Source organism: Mustela nivalis (assembly GCF_964662115.1).
Source record: "Mustela nivalis genome assembly, chromosome: 4".
NCBI lineage: Eukaryota > Metazoa > Chordata > Mammalia > Carnivora > Mustelidae > Mustela > Mustela nivalis.
The window spans coordinates 77,241,951-77,265,000 of NC_139023.1; the positions used below are offsets into that span (position 1 = coordinate 77,241,951).

The following is a 23,050-nucleotide window of genomic DNA, read 5'->3' on the forward strand; positions in this document are numbered from 1 at the left end:
TTTGTTGGAAGAATAATCTTACTTGACAGAAGAAAGAAAACACTTGTAAATAATGTTCTTAGTGTATTTATGAATTAGTACTTTTAAAGTGTGATTCCCATAGTAATAACACACAGCTTTATACGACCAGAATGAGAAATTTGGTGCCACAAATTGTGCATGAATATATTTCACCAGTTTTACTTATAAAACAAGTGTACCGATTTCTCATGAGGAAAAAAAATATGAGACATACCAACAAAATTAAAAGAAAAATAAAAAACAGTACATCAATAAATTTCAAATCATTTGCCTTTTAGATATATAGTTTGAGAACAGATAAATGTTCCTATAATCATTCCTCACTTCAGGGAGTCTCTAAAAGACTAACAGTATTTACCTTTTTTTTCATTTATCCCCAGGCCCATTAAACATACTCTTTAATGACCAAATAAACAGAATTATATTTCAATTTTATGGTGATAAATTACATGATATACAGGAATGCCTAGTATTATAGGGCAGGTGACATATTAAAATGCATGCCTTTCACATTGCTCTTGGAATTTTTTAATATCTCAAATTGAAGTCCCAAGAGAAAATAAATTTAACTTGATTTTAGTTTTTCTTATTCAAATGCCCTTACTATAGAACCTATAAGATTTGTACAGCAGAAAAATACAGGCCAACCAAACCTCAGTTTTGAAGTTTTGGTATTTTCTAAGAAATATGTATATATATATATATAAAATTTCAAATTATATATATATATAATTTGAAATTTCTTCTCCTAGTTATTTATTTTTACAACTTCTCAGAAATAATCTGTTCTACAAGGCATGACAGCTGACGTGATAGACTGCCTGTTAATGCAAAGATATATTTAGACCAATTTTAAAATACATATTTTTTAACCAGCAAGTAACTTGTTCCTTATAGTCAGAGGCAGTAATAGTACCACTGAGAATGAATTGTCATTTCAAAAATATTATAATTGTATTCAATTTGTGCTGTTTTCTGATGAATGTAATAATATGAAGTTATGGGTACATTTCTTCCTCATGCACCAAAGTTTCATAAAAATGTTTAATTTTTCATAACATGATAAATTAATTTTAAAGAAAATCAATACTTAATTTTTTGAAGAAATTTCCAGTCCTCCTTTAACCACTTAGCACCAAAAAAATGGAGAGATATTAATTACAACCACAAAAGTTGCTATAATTTTTAGGAAAATATAGCTCATAGTCAGATATTTATCAGCATAATTCACTCGTGAAAAAGTCAAAACATGTACATTAAAATTTCTCCCTACTTATCATTTAAAATGTTTATATTTTTCTCTATTTTATCTAATATTTTGTCATATATTTTTCCAATTATAAATCTTTCTGTAACATCAATTATAGTTCAGGTTTTCACCAGAAACCTGAATAAGCTTTTGAAAACAATCATGTAAATTCATTTTATTTGTAAGTCCAGACACTAATCAACAAGCATCTAAATTCTTACTGGAGTTGGGAAAGAGATATTTGTACTTTCAATAAATCATAAATTGTCTTGTTGATAATGTAATAGTTGTGCAATGGCTGAGCACATTTCATGATATACTTTACCTACTAGTTTGAAGATACTGACGATTCAAATCATTTTATTTGTTTTTATGTATAGCCTAATATTGACCTGTATCATGTATCAAGCTCAAGAATTAATTAAAAAATAAACACACTTAGAAGCTAACTGCCGCTGAAAGAAGAATTTACAAGAACGAGTGACTTGACAACTTTCAGGTACACCACAACAAGTAACATTAACAGAATCACTTATTAGGGTTATCTTCTTCAATATGCTTTTTAAGAAGGAGCAATCAATTCCAGGGGTATGCATATTGCAAAATATTTAAAAATGAGGCAGAAACCATTCTTACAACTGAATAAATCTCCTCAGATATATCTGCAATAATGTTAAAATGTTTAAGAATATACAACTAAACTGTTTATATCAGTGTTGCAAATCACAAAAAAAATTCTTTTAATCTAATAAGATACTAAACAAAAGTGAAACTATATTTCTTTTAAGTACACTTTGACTTTTTTTTTTTTTTGGCTATTTGAGTTGTGATTAATCAGATTTTCCTCTTGTGATTTTCCTCTTTTATGCATATATTTACCACATCTCCCTGGACTTCTGCCATATCTAACCAATACATCAATAGTGCACTGAAAAAAACGGAAAGCACCTTGACAAGGCTATAGAAAGAAAATGCCACAGAGCAGTGGTCAAGCCGAAGAATTTCACACATGGAGCCAGGTGCAGTAGAAAACTGAAAAAGCTTATGTGATTCTCTGTGCAGCTGCCTCCGTGTTTAAAGCCCTTCTATGAACAAGATTGGTGACTGCAAATGGCTTAGAAAGGAGAAAAGCAATGGGGGTAGGGAAGAAAGAACAAAAAAGAAAACTATTCATAGAATAAATAGAAGACATATCTAAATAAATAAATACAAAATAATGTTAACATAGGTAAAGAAATTGAGTAAAAACAGTAAGTAAAGAAGTTTAAACAGGTGAAGCACTAAGCTCAGTAGTATATATAATGTATGTAATATGGAATGAGGTACAGACTAAAAGACAGAAGTCAGGGTCTATGACTTTCTAGTATTATTTTTCCTTGATAACCTGGTGTTTTCCCCCTAAAAATTGCCTAAGTAAAATTTGTCATGGTATGAATTTTTTCCATATCGTAAACCTGGAAATAGATGTGCTGTGAATAATATTTCCTAAATATTACAAAATTGGAAGGTCATCAATACCTGGCTTTACAAGAAAATAAAACAGAGCTACTTATTCACCTGAAATGGGTTTAACTTTAAGGAAATATTACAGCTGCTTGCTATAAAGTTTATGGTACACAACATTAGTGTGAACTGGAGAAAGTCATAAAAGTAAATGTATTTCAATTTTCTGCATTTAGGGTTTTATACTTAAAAAAGAAACACTTCAAAAGCATTCTTACAATAAAATTAGACATATTAAATCTGATTGCTATTCAATACACAAAGGTGAGATTACTTCTTAACACAAATGTGTCATTACAATTCTCAAACAGCAATTATTGTGCTCAGTATGTTGCAACTGCCCTGGAACCACCAAAGAAATACAAAACTAAATTAATTCTGTAACACTTTTCATGTTTAAGAATGTAAAGGGATAGGGAAATGTTTTTTGCTATTGATAAAGAAAAATACAAACTGCCTTGCTTTTTAAAAATGTTTTCCAGGACACAATTTGGCATTTTCATTTTCCTTTTAAATCTTTGACATCTCAAATAATTTGAAAGAAACATTACCAAAATGGCAACATTGAGTCTCTGAGAAATAAAATAGGTACTGGGAAGGCGCATTGATTAGAATCTATTCCCAACCATCTTACAAATTTAGCACTTTTTGCAGATGTTTATTCGTTTCTCTTTCTTTGGTTAGGTTATTATAGCTCATTATGTCTGACGGACTAAACTAATTGAAATGTTCATTGAGACTGGAGTGCTACAGAAAAAAACAAAGCAGGGGGTGGGGGAGTGGGAAAAGAATAAAATGCACCCAAGGAAACATGCAGCAGATACTGTTTAAATATTAAACATTTTGTTTTAAAAGTTTAAAAAGGCTAACTTAAATTAGAAACCCTGAAAAACGAATGGGAATGAACAATTCTAAACATATAGCTTTTTAAAGATAACAATAAATCATATGCCATATATAGGCCAAAAATGAAAGGGACTTTGTACTCAAATATAAACTTCTGGCAAGATCTGGTTTGTTGTCAGGTTCCCAGACACTAAATAGATGCTCTGTTCACTTAGCGTGAAGGCCCGCAAGGGGCAGGGACCTCCGGGGATTCTTGGCAGTTCTCAAGTCTCATTAGGTCTGCATATTAATGACTTGCAGCAATATAAAGAGACCCTTGAGCAGCCTTTTTTCCCCCCTCCTCCTGCCTGTGTTTCCCAAGGCTAAGGCAGCCTCAGACACAGCACACATTAGCCAAGTGAGAGGCTTGCAGTCACCACTGCTGCCAGGAGACCATGGGCGGGTACTGCCCTTTGACACACTGCCTCAGCACCATTCAGAGGTCCACCAAGTGTGTTAAGGAATGTGTGCTCTCTAGGACCAAGGTTACCTTGAAAATGAGGGCTCTATCTCTCTGTGGTTACATCATTAACCAAAATGAAACTCAAAATCAAGTGAACAGAGTTGAATCTAGAGATGGCCCAGTGATAGACATTTTTATAAGTTATAAAGGTTAACTTGCCTTTCTATTTCTTTATGTGTCAGAAAAACACAAAACTCAATCAAAAAATAAAAAGTAAAAAAAAAAATCAACAAGCACCTTTCTTAGTTGAAATGCAAATGAAGAGGGAAGAAAATCCAACTTTTGTGAAATCATTTTCATCATTATAAGGTATATGTTTTATTTTTAAAAGTGTTTTCTTCACGGATTAGTAAACAGAGTTATCAGCAACTTATAAAATTTAACAGTTAAATTTATATAGAAAAAAGTAAAATAAACAATGTAAAATATATGCATTATACTGCAACCCCATCAGGGGGTATCATTAGCCTTACATACAAATACACATGAGAGTCAACTCTTGACAGGTCAGGGACCCTGTTGAAAATATGGGGAAGCCTAGGATGCCTGAGAAAATACACATTATGAAATGTTTACTAATGACCTGAAAGCTAAGAACCCAGCATTGGAAATCTTGCTTTCAGCCTATTCATGACTTTTAATCACCATTCCTTCTCTCATTCAATACTCAGTGGCTTACAAAATGCATTGCTCTCAAAAGGAATAAATTTGGATTCTATTTCCCAATCACCACTTATTCTCTGTGATTTTGTGCAGGTCAATTAATTTCATTCATCTTCAGTTACCTCATCCATAAACAAGTCTAATAATACCTTACTTGACTGAAGACTGAGGCCTGACCAGGTGAGAAATCTATAGGGTTTTTTTATGCAATATGATTACACTAAAGAACACTGCATAAGAAAGAAATAGCTCATTTTCTCTCATATTTCACAACGCATCTCTAACTTTACCCAAAGGAACATTAGATTTTTATAATCCCCCTTGAATATACAATTATCAACATAGGATGACACCATTTTCCTGTGGACTTACCAACCATGAACCTACAGAAAATTACCCGGGACATCATTCTTTCTAGATTTACTTTTAACAACGACAACAACAAACTAAAAGTCAGCATTGCCTTTTGAACACACTTACCAGCTGACTGGCCGCGGTTGGTGGCATCATGATCACTATCTCCCTGTTCACTGTCTCCATGACCACTGTCCTTAGAGCTTACTATGTCAGCTTCCTGGAATGCAGAACTAGAAGTACAAAAACGTGAATATTAGAATAAAAAATGTGAAGAAACACAGAAAACATTCTTCTGCCACCACATGGTCACCAATGGTGCTGCAGATTCATAAACCTCTCAGTTGGCTTTATTTCTGCAGAAAGCTAGTTTTCATCACTTTAAGCCTAATTCTTTAAAACTGAGCAGAACAGTCAGTTCGAGCCTTTAAGACATGTCACTTTAGTCATTCTATGATTAGCGTTATGCATATGTGTATATCATTTTCATAAAAGAGAGTATATATCCACCTGGAAAAGGGAGGCTATCAGAAGCAGTGTAGGAGTATAAATTGATAAAATATTAAATTATTTAAATATATTCAGTAAGTTTTATATAGATGAATTATATCCATATTTTTAATGTATTGTCTAGGAACCCCAACATAATCAGTATTTATGTTCTGACCTAGCTAGAGATGCTTTATACGTCTTATATTTTAATATTGGACAATACACCTAATTCCTAATTTTAGTAGGTAGTAAACTGTCCACACACGGCTAGGGGAAAAAAAAAAAAAAGTCCATACCTGTTAACTCGGCGAGGTCTGTCAACTAGATAGCTGAGCTCTGCTCGCTGGTGTTTAGTCTAGAAAAAAAATAAATAAATCAAGAGCATTTGAATGCTAAGGGCTTAACTAATAGTCTTCTTCTGAGGTTAGGAACTGAGTCTAATTTAAGTAATTGTGTGGAGTTTTATGTATTTTCAAGCTGTTCTAAGACCTCATCCTAGTGATTACTGGGTAAGGTAAGGGCAAAATGCAGAGACATGTCAGTCTAGATTTTCAGTAAAAGTTAAAAAAAATTGCAAAAATAAAAGGCCAATTTTAAACGTGTGTGTGCATGTGTGTGTGTCATTAAGGAGAGAATGCAAATGACCTCATAGCTAGGGCTCATAAACTAATAGAGTTTATTTTATTCTATCCCTAATAGAATCAACCTAGGTATACTCTCCAGTGGCCTAAAAAAGTGTTTAGGTGCATACTGGTTTGACACAAGAAAAACAGCACGCTCAATAAGAAAAAGTTTGGATATTTTATGGAATTATTTTGTTGTTTATTTTCAAAATGTGCTTAAGATACAAATGAGCTGTACAAATATTCATGAAAGTCAATTAATAATATCTAAGACTCAAATAAATAAAATAACCTGCCAGGAAAGGAATTCATAATCCCCCTCCAAACACCCTCTGCATTTTCCTCCCCACTCCACCATCCACACACCTTTTCTGCTCCAAACCTTCTTGTACATAAATCAACTCTGTTCTCCCCCTCCCTCCCTCCTTCCAACTTTGCCACTTCTCCATTTTTAAAAAGAAATCAGAATTGACAAGCCAAATTCTTCGAGGAAGAAAGCCAACAGCAGTGATTTATCAAGAACAGTGGCAAAATGTGATTATTAGCTAAAAGATGTATTTAAGGTAACAATTGTTTAAGCCTTTTGTTAGTTTACGCTTACAGGGATTTGTGCCAAAGCAACTTCATTCAAATTCACACTGTGTGGGCGTTGGACTTGAGGAGCGTCTGTAAATGCTGTCCAGAGCAGAACTGAAGGCTTTTCTGCAACCCGAGTTCAGAGGACAAGGATCTGATAACTTATTCACTAAAACATGCATTTGAGTTTAGACAACTGTGCGAAGTTAAACAATCTATAGCTTACTTTACACGCGACTGAAAGCATCGATAAACAAAGCAAACAGAATTAACTTTATTAATGCCTGGGACAAACGCAAAAAAACCTTTGCCAGTACCAAAAAGTTCCTCCATCGCAGCTCCCTCGCTCCCCTCAGAATTCTGAAAAGGGGAAGGACTGAGAAGGGGTTAGGATTTTAAAGGAACTATGCCAGAGGGAAGAAGGAGGGTCCAAGGTGGCAAAGCACCAAGGGGAGGAAATGAAAGTAAATGTGGAGGGGTGGAGCGCAGAAAATTAGGGACAACACGAAGTTTAGGTTACATACGAAGGGGTGGGATAGCCTCCCCCCAATTCCTGCCCCCACAAAGATACAAATAAGTTAATATCCTAAATTTAAATACACAGTGCACCAGAGATACAAGGGCCGGGCTAGAGAAGGCTTTCAGATGGAGGAGATGAGAGATGGTGGTCCTTTCGCTTCAGCCTTACCTCGTTGGACAAAATGCTTCCGTTGGAGATGATGTCGGGCTGCTGGTCTGTGTAGCCGGTGACGATGGCCCCACAGGGGTTGTGCTCAGTGTCCGTACTCCGTGAAGGGCTGCAGGGTTTAAGGAACATCAGGTCGGTCTTGGCGGACTCAGGGGTCAGGCAGACCTGGTAGCAGTAATTCTGGTTGTGGTGGTGGGAGCCGAAGCTCCCGGATTCCTCCACCGGCACTTGAGCCGGGTTACTGGGTACATTGGAGCTTTGCACCAGCATGATGTCCGACTTGCTGAGTTTCTTCTTGCGCGCCCGGGCTTGGCGGCCGCAGCAGGTCGAGCCCCCGCTGCCACAGCAGCAGCAGCAAAGGCAGCAGTCGCTGGCTAGACACGTGTAGATGTTGAGCTTCTTCTCTTTTTGGCAACGCACGGCAAGCACGATCATGGCTAGCAGGAATATGAAGGATACCGAGCCCAGCGCAATTATGAGAATGAGGGTGAGGTCCAGCGAGGTCTCCCCGCCGCCAGAGCGGCTGGGGCGCTGATGCTCCCCTGACCCCCCGCTACCGCCCCCACCCCCACCCTGGGGCTCCACAGCTCCATCCACCAGCTGCACCACCAGGGTGGCAGTGGAGGACAGGGGCGGCTGCCCGTGGTCGCGCACCTCGATCACCAGCTCGTAAGGCCGCTGGGGGTCGCGCTTGGCCGGCACCCGACGCGCGGTGCGGAGTTCCCCAGTGCGCCAGTCCATGCGGAAGAGGTTCATTTCGTTGCCCCGCACAATGCTGTAGGTGAGCCGGGCGTTCTCGCCGTCGTCCGCGTCCACTGCGGCCACGCGGGTCAGCAGGTAACCGGGCTCCGCCGACCGGGGCAGCACCTCCCGCGCTGGAGTCCCGTTGCGCCCAGGGAGGGGCGCCACTATGGCAGGGGCATTGTCGTTCTGATCCACGATGAGGATGTTGACAGTGGCGTTACCAGCCAGAGCCTGGGGGCTTCCGGCGTCCCGAGCTTCCACTTGGAAGCTGAAGTCCTTGAGCTGCTCGTAGTCGAAGGAGCGCAGGGCGTACAAGTAGCCGTTCTCAGAGTTGATGGACACGTAAGTGAAGACGCTCATGCCCTGGATCTGGCACTCGAGGATTGAGTAGGCTAGCTGGGCGTTGGCGCCCTCATCGCGGTCTGTGGCGCTCACCGCGTAGATGTACGCGCCCGGCACGTTGTTCTCGGTCACATACACGTCGTAGACCGGCTGGCTAAACCGCGGTGCGTTATCGTTCACATCTGACACTTGTACCTGGATCGACTTACTGGTCGAGAGCGCCGGCTCGCCCCGATCCCGAGCCACCACTGTTAGGGTGTAGGAGTCTCCAGCCTCTCGGTCCAGAGGGGCCTCAGTCACGATGGTATAGTAGTTCTTGAAGGAAGACTTGAGGCGGAACGGCACATCCCCCAACAGCTCGCACTGCACCTGCCCATTTTCCTCTGAGTCGCGGTCGGTCACGCTGAACAGGGCCACCACTGTACCCGGCGCGGCGCCTTCGCTCACCGCCTCCTTCACGGTGCTGAAGCTGATCTCCGGCGCGTTGTCGTTAGCATCCAGTACTCGCACTAGCACCTTGCAGTGCGCGGGCACTGCGTTGGGGCCCAAGTCCTTGGCTTGTACGTATACTTGGTACACTGGGCTCTCTTCATAGTCTAGCTCGCCGCTCACCTCCAGCCGGCCGGTGCGCGGGGAGAGTCCAAAGAGCTCCCGCGCCCGGGGCGAAATGTGACTGCTGAAGGAATACACGACTTCGCCATTCTGTCCCTCATCTGGGTCTGTGGCGTTGAGCTGGATTACGAGCGTGCCGGGTGGCGAGTTCTCTGGTAGGGACACAGTGTAGACGGGTTGGTCGAAGGCGGGGACATTGTCGTTGGAGTCCAGCACTCGGATGGTGAGTAGGGCAGTGCCGGTGCGCTGTTGTTGGGGGGGTAGGCCCCCTCCCCCGCCGCCTCCCCCTCCTTCTCCTCCTCCTCCCCCTCCTCCCCCGTCCACCGCGGTCAGCACGTAGCGGTGCACCGCTTGCTGTTCTCGGTCCAGCGGCTTCTCCAGCACCAGCTCCGCGAATCGGTTGCCATCCCCCTGGGTCTGCACATCCAGGGAGAAGTAGCTGTTGGGGGTTATCTCATAGTCGCGCAAGGAGTTGGTGCCCACGTCTGGGTCGAATGCGCTCTCCAGGGGGAAGCGGGTGCCCGGCGTGGCGCTCTCAGAGATCTCCACCGTCAGGTCCCGCTCCGGGAAGGAGGGGGGGTTGTCATTGATGTCCAGCACTTCGATCTCCACCCGGAACAGCTCCAGGGGGTTCTCCAGGAAGACCTCCAGGTGCAGGACGCAGGAGGGGCTCTGCTTGCAGATTTGCTCGCGGTCGATCTTCTCGTTCACGTACAGCACCCCGGTCTCCAGATTGAGGTCCAAATAAGGGGTCCGCGAGTTGGGCACCGTTTGAAACCTGCGAGCTGAAGTTTTGTAATGTCCAAGCCCAGATCTTCAGCGATATTCCCCACGAAAGTGCCATGTTCCTGCTCCTCCTGCACTGTGTAGTGAAGCTGGGAAAAGACTCCTTCCACCATCCAGAGCAAAGCAAAGAATAATAGCACAATCATCTCCAAAGGGAAAGGAAGCAGCTTCCCGCAGCCAGCCAGCCACCCAATCACCTCCCCCACCACCACGAAAAAAAAAAAAAATCTGAAAAAAAAAATACAAATAAAAGTGCGCTATGTGGGGGGCTCCTGTGGCTTTCTGTCCTTAAAAATCTTATTCCTTTTGCTTGATTTTAGGACTTCCCCCAAATCAGCCTCATTTTTCAATCTTAGCGCAGGAAGGGTGACAGGCATCCCCTTTCCTCATCTGTAATCTTCCCACTGACCAATTAATAAAATAATAATACAATAGTCAGCGTCCTTTATTCCGACAGTCTTGGCGCAACGCGGCGCTGGCAAATCCCAAGGAGGAAATTTCGATATTTCAAGACTGTCCTCGGTTTGTCTTCTTGCTGATGGGAGGAGAAGGAGGAGAGGAAAAGGAGGAGGAGGAGAAGAAGGAGGAGGTGGAAGAAGAGGAGGAGGAGGAAGATGAAGAGGAAGAGAAGGAAGAGGAGATGCTGCTGGCACCGCTGAACATGCCTCAATGTCAACGGCTGGCAAATGCAAAAGGGGCTTAAAAACAGCAAGAGAATTTTGTGCCGGAAAAACATAGAACGGCTCTGCAGCATAAAACTTTCATTCTCTTCATTTCTCCGGATGGATGTTCTTCTTGGCATTTTCTCCTCTTTTCGCTCTATCTGTATTTTTTTGGCTTTCATAGTTCTGTGTCTCTCTGTCCTCATTCTCCACCACCATCTGCCTCTCTATCAGTGTGATGACCAGTTTCTTTCCTGCTGTTTTTCTTCCCAAGCCTCTTTCCCTCTAACCTGTCTCTCTTCCTTCCAGTCTTTCCCTCCTCCTGCTTCAGCCCTACAGCCTGTGATCTCGGCTGGCAGTTTCTGAGCTCCGAACGCTCCGCTTTTCTGTTTTTGCGCAGCGCCCTCATTCTGCCAACCAATCGGTGAGGAGCACCACCCACCGAGTCGCCGCTAATTGGCCAAACTGGCTGTCAAGCAGGTGCGTCATTCGGCAGCCAGGAGGGGCGGGATGGAACCCGCGTCCGGGCTGGCGGCCGGGGGTGAGTGTGAGTGTGAGAGTGAGAACAGCCCCGCAGGTCCCGAGGCGCTGGCTGGGGACTCTGCCGCGGAAAGTTCCCAGTCCCCAGCCGCAGGTAATGGAGAGGGAATAGAGAGGTTCCCTGTTTGCATCAGCAAATGCGAAAACATAATAGCAACAGCAGCGGTGTCCTCTCTCCGGATCGGGGTTTCCAATGACGCTAACATTCTTTTTCCTTTAAGGTATTTTCCTTTACTACTGATTGTGGAAATAAATCACCGGGAAGGGAAAAAGTTGCAGAGGGGCCACTAACTACAGGGGTTACCTAATTAAGGGACTCTGGCAGAGTTTGACTTTTTTTTTTTTTTTTTTTTTTAAGAGATATCGATTGTGTAAAACTAAGCGTGAGGGTCTGAAGGGGCTGTGTGGAAAGGAGTGAAGCGGTTGGAGTGTGGGGTGGAGGTGGGTCCTGAAACGCCCAGGGATTCACGCTAAGGGATGTGGGAGGACAGGTACTATAGATGTTCAGACCCTTCAGACTTGCCTCTTCCCGTCCTCGGTGTATATCCATGACATTCTTACCAAATAGATTAATTCCCTTGGGGACCTAGTTCAAACTGAGAGCGCTTTGATCAATGACTGAGGAGTTTCGTTTGAGCACTGCCTTCAAGCACGCCAGCCTAACGCTGGACTCGCTGGCATCGGAGCATCGTTGGGCGCTGCGCGGCGCCTTGGATATCCCTGCGCCTCACCCCGCCAAGTGCTACGCTGCGGCGGCGCGCTCAGGCTATTTTCTGCTTTTTCTGACATTTGGAGATCCCCCTCCTCACCCCCATACTAAACCGGGGCACCGATTGCTGCCCAGTTTGAGACAAGACCGCTGGATGGGAACAGCGGAGCGGCTGAGAACACGGGCTGGGGTGAGGATGGGTAGGTGGGCAGGAGCCGAGCGCATGCAGTGCCCTAGTCTGTGGGGCTCCGGGTATCGGAAAATGCGCTTGCACACTTAATGGTGCTCGCATCCATCCTCCTTGGCCCGGTGCACAAGACTGTGCAAAGCCCCAAAGGAGCGCCAAACCACACACCCCGATCTCGAAGGATGCGCTTCAGAAGCTCTGAGTGCCCACTGCCGTGACGCGAGGGCAGAGCAGCGCATCCATGCATCCAGTTCTTGTGAAGTTAAAATACAGCGCGAACTCTTCAATCTAGAGAGTGGAATGAATGTCAATTCTCCAAGAAAAAGATTTTTAAAGCATATTTTTTATATTAACTAATGGGCTGTAGAGGGTTGTTATTCACTAAAGCTGTCCCTGTTCAGTCTTTTTCCTATGCCACAATATAGAATGGTCCCCTGCGGCTTCCTGGTAATGAATGACCCGAGAGTAACACCGCCACAACCTGCGAGAAAAGGAGAGCCCTTTACCCAACCCCGAGGTACGTCGACATTTCTTCGTGGCAGGGAATTAAGGAGAGCGAGTGTCTACAGGCGTGATTACAGACTGAGGCATGGCTCTGTGAGTCCCGTGAGTGCGTGTCTAGTGCCCTGACACCCCCACTCTTGGCTCTTTCATGGAGATGGGTCCTGCCTTTGAGCGGTTAGAAGGAAAAGATGCCAGCAAAAATGGCTAATCCTTTTTCAGCTGCAGTAAATTGACTACTGGCCATAGCCAAGAGAAAACCGCTGCAGTTAAAATGATTTTAGCATCGTGTCTACTGCTGAGAATGGAGTGGCAGTTTATAAAAAGAACCTGTGGATCAATGAAAAGGAGATTATAGTGTATCTGAATATTAATAACGGCATTGCATCTGTATTTTCTACCCCCCTTCCTTTTCTGTAGATCTGCAGGATTGAAATGAAATATTTTGAGCTCTTCCAACTGACTCATCAGAATTCTGGAGCATTTTTAAAATGACGGTAATTTTCTAATGTTTTCATTTATACGTTTGGAAACACTTGTGTGTGCGCGCGAGTGCACGCGTGTTAGCATGTGAGAGACATGTGGCTGAATGACAATGCAGATCCAGAAATTGAGGAAGAGGGTTTGTGTTTTCAAAATGTAGATGAAGTTTGAGCCGACTTGGGGCGTTCGCTGAGAGCCACAGAGCTTCCAGAGGTGAAGATGAGAACGTGGAAAGATGGCCAGATTTGCCTGTAAATAATCACTACATCCACTGTAACACTTGAGCTGCATTTTTTTTTTTTTTTTTTTTTTTTTTTTTTTTTTTGGTAGCTGTTGTGTTTGAGCCGGGGATTCTCTCTGCAAACGTGGATTACAGGCGTCTCCTAGCGGCGAAAGCAGCATAGGACAAGCCAGAGAATTTTCCTTTGGCGCTTTCTCGTTTGGCAGGGTTCGCCTGTTGGGGGCTCTGCAGGATTTCTTGGATCGCGAAGGCCTGTGTCCGCGCCGGCGACGCCGGCCCGGGTCCCCTAGAGGTCTCGCCTCTCTGACTTCTAGTCTTTGAGGCTGCCCGGGACCTTCGGGGTGACAACGGGGTCTTCTGCCAGGGAGAACATACCCGAGCCCAGCCGTCCTCCTCCCTCTAGGTAGCTCCATCCAAGGGCATTTGAGAGAGTATTTTATTCAGGGCAAGATTCAGATACTGGCATCAATAGCTTTCCCCGCCTCTTTACCCTGGAACCATTACACAGCCCCACCCCGCCACCCACAAAACAAAAGCCTTTTAAAAAGGCCTCTTAATTCCTTTTCCTTTTACATTTCCTTCGGTGAACCCCGGAATTTAGTGAGGCCATGATTACAAAAATGAGAACCTCGGTAGAGGGGTTCACGACCTCTTTGAAGTGCAGAATATACTGTGGTACTGCATCCCACTCTCCTCCCTCCTCCCATTATGGACCGCAGAGGGAGCAGTAACACCTAGGGAACACAACGTTATCCCCCACCCGCAACACCCCCTCCAGGGGAGCCAACCATATGGGCTAAAACAAATGGCATCCTAAACTAGAAGGGGAAAGTAGTTATTATTTCGAGGGATGTATCAAAATCAATTGTCATAAAAGTCCTGCTTGGTGTATGAGAATGATAATGCACACTCATGTATTGCATTGGCCTCTAAGTACAGCAGAAACTGGGGGGGGGGGGGGCGCTAAGGATCCCACAAATTTGTTTTATGTACATAGTTACAAACTTCAAAACTAGGTAACAGGGTTGCTTTCTTCTCTACCCTTTTCTGGAAAAGGCGGGAGGGAAATAAGTTTGTTAACCAGCGTTTGGATAAATGAGTGTTTGCAGTGATTTAACTTGACTTGAAAGCAATTTGTTTCTAAATCCTCTTATTATTGCAGTGTGCCCAGAGCTTTGAGAAGGTTTTTTTTTTTTTTTTTTTTTTTTTTTAAGAAATGGAAGAGAAAATTTTAAATTGTCAATGAGAAGTCTTTCAAACACTCGACCCAGCCAGGATTGAGCTACATGATACTGGCATTTATCTTCCCAGCAAGGAGAGTGCAGAGAGCAAACTTAGAGGACCTGGACCTTACTGCATTTCTTATGGGTATTCATGAGACAGGTTTATTTGTAGTAGTATAACCTAACTTAAGAGGTAGGAAGGCAAGGCTTTGGGGGCAAGACATTGTGTTAGTTTTGATCATCTACTTTAGAAAGAGAATGTTGACTAGAGTTTCTAGAAAAGATTTATAACTTATGCTATTATAAGCATTTAGGTGACTCTTTAGGTACTGTATTATAATGTTCTGGTCAACAGAGAACAAACCAATCCATGTTTTGGGGATTGGGAATACTAGCTATTCCATTAAAACATTACTTATGTTCAAAGTAGAAATGTTCTTCTCCATTTTGTTTAACCTAGTTAATATTGGTGCGGCTTCACATTTCAATGTCTTTTCAGTTATCAGACAGGGCCAGCGTTTTGTTAAACTCTAAACAGTGAATTAAAAGCACTGATGAGCTGAAGCAGCCCTCTAATGCAAAATGACAAATTGCACTTAAGCAATACATGAAGAAGAAAATGATTTATGGATTTTTACAATGGTCTGAGCAAATGAAAGCAACATGAATTATACATCCTAATGCTCACGATATCATTTTCTAATAATACTGTTTCAGTTCAGATGCTACACTCTCATTCTTTCTATAAGAGATATTGATCAATAAGAGGTCCAGGAATATTTTTAAATTAGGCAATGGTGTCTGATATGGGTTCCAAATATATATATTTTTTTCTGAGTAGGGGACAGAGGGTGAACATTGAACATACTAATATTCTAGCAGCTCCTTCACATATTGTGTCTTTGAGTGATTAATAGTCCTTTGGAAACTTACGTTTTGTTCCACACCTTTCAGAATGCAAATAAATAGATCTAATTTAGAATGACAAGCTTTATTACATCATGACCTCATTCTCTGAAAATCAAAATGCATAATCTCATCTTACCTTTTCCTTTTATTGCTTTTGATATTGAAAAATCTGGTTTCTCCAAAATGTCTCTTACCTTCTTCATATTTGTTTTATCCTATTTTTCCAGAACATTGTTTAATTCCTTAGTGTGTTAAAGACACACCTGAGTTAGTAAAAAGGTCATATACCTTGATTTTATTTTGGTCTTAGTAGACAGAATAGATCTTATGGGTGTCATAAATTACAGGGAAAAAAATCAGATTAAATTTTATGTGGTGCTTGTTTTTTGAGTCTGGGGAAAAAAAAAAAGTTTAGTTACCTCTGTGTTATGATGCGTGTCTACTCCTAGCACTTTTATTTAACCATTTTTGGCTTATATAAGTATTTTAGGGCATGGGTAGAATTTTAAGTGAAGACTGTCTTTGCTGTATTATGTACTCAACCACAGGAAACTTCTAATTACCCAGAGGCCTCCAGAGCCACATTATTAGGCTTAATCTTAATTATCCAGGTTTATAAAAAAAGAAAAAGAGAAAAATTGAATCACAGCTTCTGCTTTTGACAGCATTAATAATCACTCTTACTGCAAGTTTACTGAAATCAATGAAGTGATTAGGATTGTAAATAAGAACTACAAGATATCACATTTAAAAGGCAAGCTGCTTTGCTAATATAAGTGATGTGTGGGTTTTACTGATGGAGCCCAATGGTAGAAATGAAGGTTGAAACATTAAGATCGATTCAGAACAATTTCAAAAAGTAATTGCAAGCCCTGATTAAGTTTATATAAGTAAGAAAAAAAGATGTTTAGAATTCTGTGTTTTTTTCTTCCCCAGTGTGTTTGCTTCTTATTTGACAATGATACAGTCAGCATAATGCTAGCATTTGTCTGGTAAGTATAAATTGTGTTCTTCAGGGAAAGCCCCTTGAGTTTATAAATACAAAATGAGATTACCCAAATTGTGATTAGGGTTATAAGCCATAGCATTATTTTCTGAAGAGTTTGAAAATGTTATTGGAGACAGACACCAGGCAAAGAATATCAAACATAACTTGAGAATTACATTAATAATTAATAATTGGAATTATAATAGTAAACAGTAAATAGATACTTTAATAAAAAATTATCTATTTTGGTTTGATTGCCACCCTACTTAGTATAGCTTTTTATAAATCAGAAACTTGATTTTCATGATGTCTTATTTCAATGGGCCTAGGATGCTACACTGTAAAGTGCTTTATTTTATTACAGTTTTTGGAGGCTTTTTAGATGAAATTGACTAATGACTTTTTTTTTTAAGATTTTATTTATTTGACTAAAAGAGACATAGAGAGAGAGGGGAACACAAACAGGAGGGTGGGAGAGAGAGAAGCAGTCCTCCCACAGAGCAGGGAGCCTAATGCAGGGCTCAATCCAAGAACCAAGAACTGGGGGACACTGACCTGAGCCAAAGACAGACACTTAACCACTGAGCCACCCAGGCGCCCCTTGACTAATGACTTTTAACAACAGCCAATGTTTTCCAAGCATTCTTACATGAGTTATCATATCCCTCCCCATATCTATAAGTATACAAAATGAGAATTTAGAATGAGTTTATCATTTCAACATTATAGGTAAAGATACTAAGGATGTTCAGAGTTTAAGTAACTCTTCGAATGAATACAAAATTCACATTCAGGCCTTTTGATGCTCATGTTGAGGCTCACTTTCCTATACCATGATGTTTTTCTAGTTTGAGTTAGATTTATTTAAGAGGTGAAACAAACAAACAAAAAAGAGCTAATTTAGAGGTGAGGTTCATCCAGATTTTGTACGGCAATAGTGCTGGTTTTATCCTAGTCAAAATGGCTAGTAAATTGAGTTGAGCCATGGAGAAATTCATAAATGAATTTAAGGAGCTATTTTGTGTGTGTGTGTGTGTGTGTGTGTGTGTGTGTGTATGTATGAGGGAGTATTGTCAGGAAACCCAAGCTTGAATATGTTTTCTTACAAAAGTGAATGGTTTCTAGCACCCACCTCTTTCTCATGCAAAAGTGTCTGACATGTGAATTGTAGGTTTTAATAACTGAAAATGGAAATTGATAAAACAAATATGTCCAAAAGGAAGGGAGCTCTGCTTCATCCAGTCCTGAAAAATACAATGTTAATCAATGGTTCCAGAAGTATTGTCTTAGTTTATTAGAGTTTGTTAAAAGCTAGAAAAAAACCAAGAAGTATATCAGTTTTTTTACAATTCAAATATTAGTGTTTACTTTGTATAGGTTTCTGAACTTGTCTTTAATTTAAAAGGAAAACTTTCTTTGAGCAAAATTTCTAATATCATTTTATACTAAATTCTTCAGTGTTGCTCAGAAAAGATTGTTATAACTTTCTATTTTAAAGTTAAAGAAATTTATTTGACAATTGTGTGCCAGCAGAAAATGAAAGTAAACAACTTTAAAATAATTTTAATATGGAAAGAAATAATCAAATGAAGATGATTATGGAATCTTATTTACCTGCTGTAAGTAAAATATGTATTATTATTTTGATAATAAGTATTGACAGGGGAAAATATCATATTTCTTTTAGAAGTGTATCCAGTCACTCAGAGAATGTGCAATGTAGACTCTACAGGGTAGGTTCTATATCTTACTCATTTCTAAAAGTACCCAACTGTGAAAGGCAATGGTACAGTCAATTATGAAGAACATATACTTGAGAATCAAGTCAAAGTAGGCTCAAATCCCTGCTTCTCAAAATATTTGAGAACTTGAACACTTTACTTAATTCCTTTGAAATTCTGTGAAAGTGTATTTAACATGCTGAACATCTGTTAAAATATGATAATATATATTGACCTTGTTGAATCATTGTGAGGCTTAACTAAAATGTAAAACTCTTGGCCCATAGTAGACTCCCAATAAATGTTAAATATTATTATAGCAAGATGTTTGGAAGAAAGTGTCCTTAAATAGGATGCTTACTGAGAATAATTGGCACTGATTCCTAACTATTTTATCTCCTTCATGAAACACAAACTATTTACTTTGAGGTGCAAAAACAATTTCACATTGTTTCTATTTTACAGGAAATTATAATTTTGAAAATTGGATGCAAATGATACAAGAAAAAGACTAAACCAACATTTTAATTAGGTGCCAAGACATAAAAATCAATAATGACCTTTTCTCATAGTCGTGTTTTATTTTAAAACTTTTATTTGTTTTCTTCCAGATAAGTTTAAATTTTCTATGTTTTTAATTTATATAATATTGACATGTAGACAGATTTTAAAAATCATTTTATTAAGAACATGCTCTTTCATTGTGTAAATTTGTTTTTCTTCTGTTTTTATCAGAATTTTAGGATTAAAGTACACTTATTTGATAGGCTCACTTATTTTTCTTCCAGTTCTTTAATGTAAAGCCTTCATACCTACTATTTTATTCATGCTGATGAGTACTAAAATTCTCAAAATGAAAAACAAATTAGTGAATATCAGTTACTTAAGACAGAATGAGTTTGTTAGAATTAGACTCAATTCTGAGTCTCAAGCCTCAATCATATCTGACTTTCTCCTCAGCATCCTTCTCCTTGTAATTTTTCTGCCTAATATTGCTGTTACTAGTATTGTATTCTCTTCAGCAGCTTCTTAGAATTTTAGAAACAAAAATATGCATGGGTGCTAGTGTGATAGGAGCACAGTCATAGGAATACTGAAAGAATAGAAAAAATGTAAATCATGGATATATTTTTTTAAGGATTCATACTCAATTTGAAATATAAAGAACATATGTTAAAAGGTTTGAATAACTTCATTGAACGGAATGAAAAAAAACTGTTAAAACATATAGTTTTATATGACCATATGACTATGACCACCAAGTGCATAACGAATAAAGAAAAGACTACAATAAAACCAATTAGTTAAGCAAAGATTTTAATTAAAGGGCATTTTTGATTATGATTGATTGATTTTTGAGAGAGAGAGAGCACACACGGGTGGGGGTGGGCAGAGGGTGAGGGAGAGGGAGAGAGAGAATCTCAAGCAAACTCTATGCTGAGCACAGAGCCTGACCCGGGGCTTGATTACAGGACGCTGAGATCATGACATGAGCTAAAATCAAGAGTCAGTCACTCTGAGCCAACCAAGTGCCTCTTGTTATGATTTAAAACTATCTGAAGCAGGGTAGAGGGGTTTGCACAGTGGAGAAGTGAAGGCAGTGAGAGCAAAAAGCTTTCTGTAGGGATCATAAAACAGCAAAATAATCTTTTCAATTATGGGGCAATATCCTGACCCTGGACTCAGTTCCTTAAGTCTGCCATGTCCGAAGGCCTTAATTTTGTTTCATTGGATTTTTTTCCTCTCCATCACTACCGCAAGAACTTGGCCAAATTTAAGTTCAGTAGACAAGGGTGATATCCTCATTCAGCATACATACCTGAGTAATGCTTTTGGTATGGTTTGGGCTAATAGCCAAAGTTCAGCCTTAGAATTATGATAAAATGTAATATTATTGCTTGTTCATTAGCATATATATTTGAGGACCTTGGGGCTGTTGTTAATCTAATGATGAAGTGCTGATTGCTGATTTTCTCAAACCATTTTTTAACCTTTCCTACTCAGAATACCTAAGTATCTAATTTAACAAGAACATATTTTCATTCTGCTGGACAGATAAGAGAGAGAAGTATTACTTAAGTCTAAGGAACCTAACAGACATTCAGCTAACTGGTCACATTTTTGATGGATTTGTTGGCAGCATAACCGGTACTTCATAAAAATGTGCTGATTAAATAAATGAATGATTGACCTTTTAAATTTCTACTATTATTCATCTTAAAAGATATTTCTAAGATATTTTGCTCAATTCCACAATCTATGTTTTTAATAATCTGTATTTGAGAAAGGTCTTTTTAAGTTGGTTATTGCAAAGAAACCCAAGATGGAAAGTTCACCATGTAAGTGCTTACAACTAATGAAATACATTTCTTCTCTCTCCAATTACTACTCAAAAGTGATGTATCATTATGATTTTATTTTCTAATTTTCACCCTATTTCATATATACTGTGTTGACCTTATATACAAATATGAATAGAGTAAGTAAAATGGCCAATATTCTGAATTATTTTATTCCTTTTATAAGGTCATGACAAACTAAGGAGTCCTCTGTGATTAGAATGTTAGATGTTAAGGGTAAACATAGATGAGATGGGAGGACATTTGCTGCCTCAGACAGAATCAGAAGATACTCTAATTTAGAAGAGTATTTCAGGATTAAGTTAAAAAAAATGTTGATTAATTTTGTAGACTCTAAGTGATACAATGAATTTCAAGCCAGAGGGGACACTGTCTTGCTTCTAAGCTTCTCTATTCTTTAATCTCCCTAAATGGAATTATGTCACTTCAAGAAAAGGCTATCAGTGGCCTTAGTGTGTACAGATATATATATATATATATATATATATATATATATATATATATATATATCTTTCATAATCCCCAGCTTCCTTATTCCATAATTGCCAGACCCATATTGTAGTTTAGATGTTATGGAGTTTGGAAATAATTCTGTAATTAGTCTGATAACAATTTTACATATGCAAGATTCAGAATAATCCTGTGAGGTTTTTCACAGACTAATAAAGTCAGGATTAGTTGACCAGAATGAAAGATTTCAGTGTAAAGGTAAAGTATACACTTTAGGGAAAAAAAAAAGCATAGCAGTTAAAACTGTTTTTGGTATAGGAAAATTTTTAAGAAGTACCAATGGAAAAGGATAGATGACACATCAGGTGATTATAAGTTTGCTTGGTTTAAAAAGGAGAAGTTTGATGTCTGTTGTGAAAAGAAAGGTTTATTTTTTCATATTTCATGATAAATGAAATTGAATTACCTGCAGGATTTGAGCATTAATTAAAAGATATAAAACCATGGGATAATTAGATATCTGATAGCATCTGTCAACTGAAAAAAGAGGTAAACTCGAATTACCAGAAATTGAGTTTATTCAGGAATAGCAAAAGAACTACAAATCTGAAGGCAAAACTTAACCGAGCTTTTGTGACCCTGAGGGCCGCAGGTCGCTGCAATGGACAAGGTGTGCAAAGAGTGGGGAGTCCAGCCAGAATCTAAGCAGTAAATTTATTGGCTTGAGAAGAGGGAGAGATTCTTCGCGGTTGTCCATTGGCCCAGAAATAAGTTTTCCTCTTTTTTAAATGGGGCTTTTACGGCAAATCAGTATCCCAGGTTTCCCTAAGAGCGCATGCGTGAGATTCTCCATCTCCAAAACCTCTGAGACTTGGTTTCGGTTTTAGACTGAAATCCTTTCAAACGCGGCAGGTTTATGTAGCTCAGATACCTTTCTTCCAACAGGGCTTAACGTTGTGCTCTTCGGGTTTACTCCTGAAGGCAAGTAAAAAAAAAACTTCCGGAACAAATACGTGAGAGAAAGCAGAAACTGGGCTCTTCCACTACGTGAGGCCCTCCAACGGAGAACAGTAGCCATCTCCTCTGAGGCGCTCCTGGCATCCCCACCCCAATTAACCCAAACTGCCAATGGTGGCAACAGATGGAGATTCTGGAAGGGGAAATCGAGGCTTGAACTTTTTGGACCTCTCTTTACTGCAATGTGAGTTCCCTTTTGACACTGATGTGGGAGGAGGGGAATTAGGAGGAGGGGAATTAATATTGTTAGCCTTTCTTCATGACCAGGGTTAGAAAAATACCCATTTTTTGGTGTTGAGATCCCAGAAACTCGTAAAAGGTTACTCAGTTAGGGAATCCTGAACTAATAACCTGTTTTTCAGATTCTGAGTGGAAAGTTTTTGGTGGTGGTGGTTTTCTTTATTCATTCGCGAGTGAGCGAGAGAGCGCGTGCGCGAAGTGAGAGCAAGGCACGCTAAGTCCAAGCTGGGCGAGTGGTAGGCAGAGGCAGAGGAGGAAGCGACTGCCTGCTGAGCAGAGAGCTCCATCTGAGGACCCTGGAATCATGACCTGAGCTGGAAGCAGATGCTTAACCGCTTAATCGACTGAGCCACCCAGGGGCCCCCACCCTCCAAGTGGAGAGTATTTCTAACATGCATAGATAGCTTGGACGATGTCTTCTGATCGGAAAACTAAGATATTGGTTGTTTTATGATTATTTCTTACTGAAATTCAAATTAAAATTTGTCTGAAATGTTTCTGTTTTTCTTTCATGTTTTAGTGTATCATTTCTTATTTAACTATTTTTCTATAATCAAATACATAAGATTTATCTCTGAAAAGCAAAAGAAAAAAAAGGGTAAATATCAACCTAGAACACACGGTTTATTTTAAAAATCTATTCATCTTTGGGGCGCCTGGGTGGCTTAGTGGGTTAAGCCTCTGCTGTGGGCTCAGGTCATGATCTCAGGGTCCTGGGATCAAGCCCCACCTTAGCCCCTCTGCTCAGCAGGGAGCCTGCTTCTCTCTCTCTCTCTCTCTCTGCCTGCTTGTGATCAGTCAAGTAAACAAATAAAATC

General features: G+C 40.1%; 2 protein-coding genes across 2 annotated transcripts in view; one reads left to right on the forward strand and one right to left on the reverse strand.

Moving 5' to 3' along the window:
• Window positions 1-10,237, reverse strand: part of PCDH10 (protocadherin 10) — a 60,250-nt gene extending 50,013 nt beyond the window's left edge. The window contains 4 exon segments of the mRNA XM_082727894.1: window positions 5,265-5,371; window positions 5,927-5,985; window positions 7,518-10,006; window positions 10,009-10,237. Of these exon segments, the coding sequence (XP_082584020.1) occupies window positions 5,265-5,371; window positions 5,927-5,985; window positions 7,518-10,006; window positions 10,009-10,147 (2,794 nt within the window). The 5' untranslated portion in view covers window positions 10,148-10,237.
• Window positions 10,238-11,173: 936 nt separating this feature from the next.
• Window positions 11,174-22,192, forward strand: LOC309863111 (uncharacterized protein; the record flags this gene model as incomplete). Its single annotated transcript, XM_082727591.1, has 4 exons — window positions 11,174-11,424; window positions 12,525-12,616; window positions 13,021-13,097; window positions 21,921-22,192. The coding sequence occupies 3 exons, from the start codon at window positions 11,174-11,176 to the stop codon at window positions 13,032-13,034; spliced, it is 357 nt and encodes a 118-aa protein (XP_082583717.1). The 3' UTR covers window positions 13,035-13,097; window positions 21,921-22,192.
• Between the last annotated feature and the right edge of the window lie 858 nt (window positions 22,193-23,050).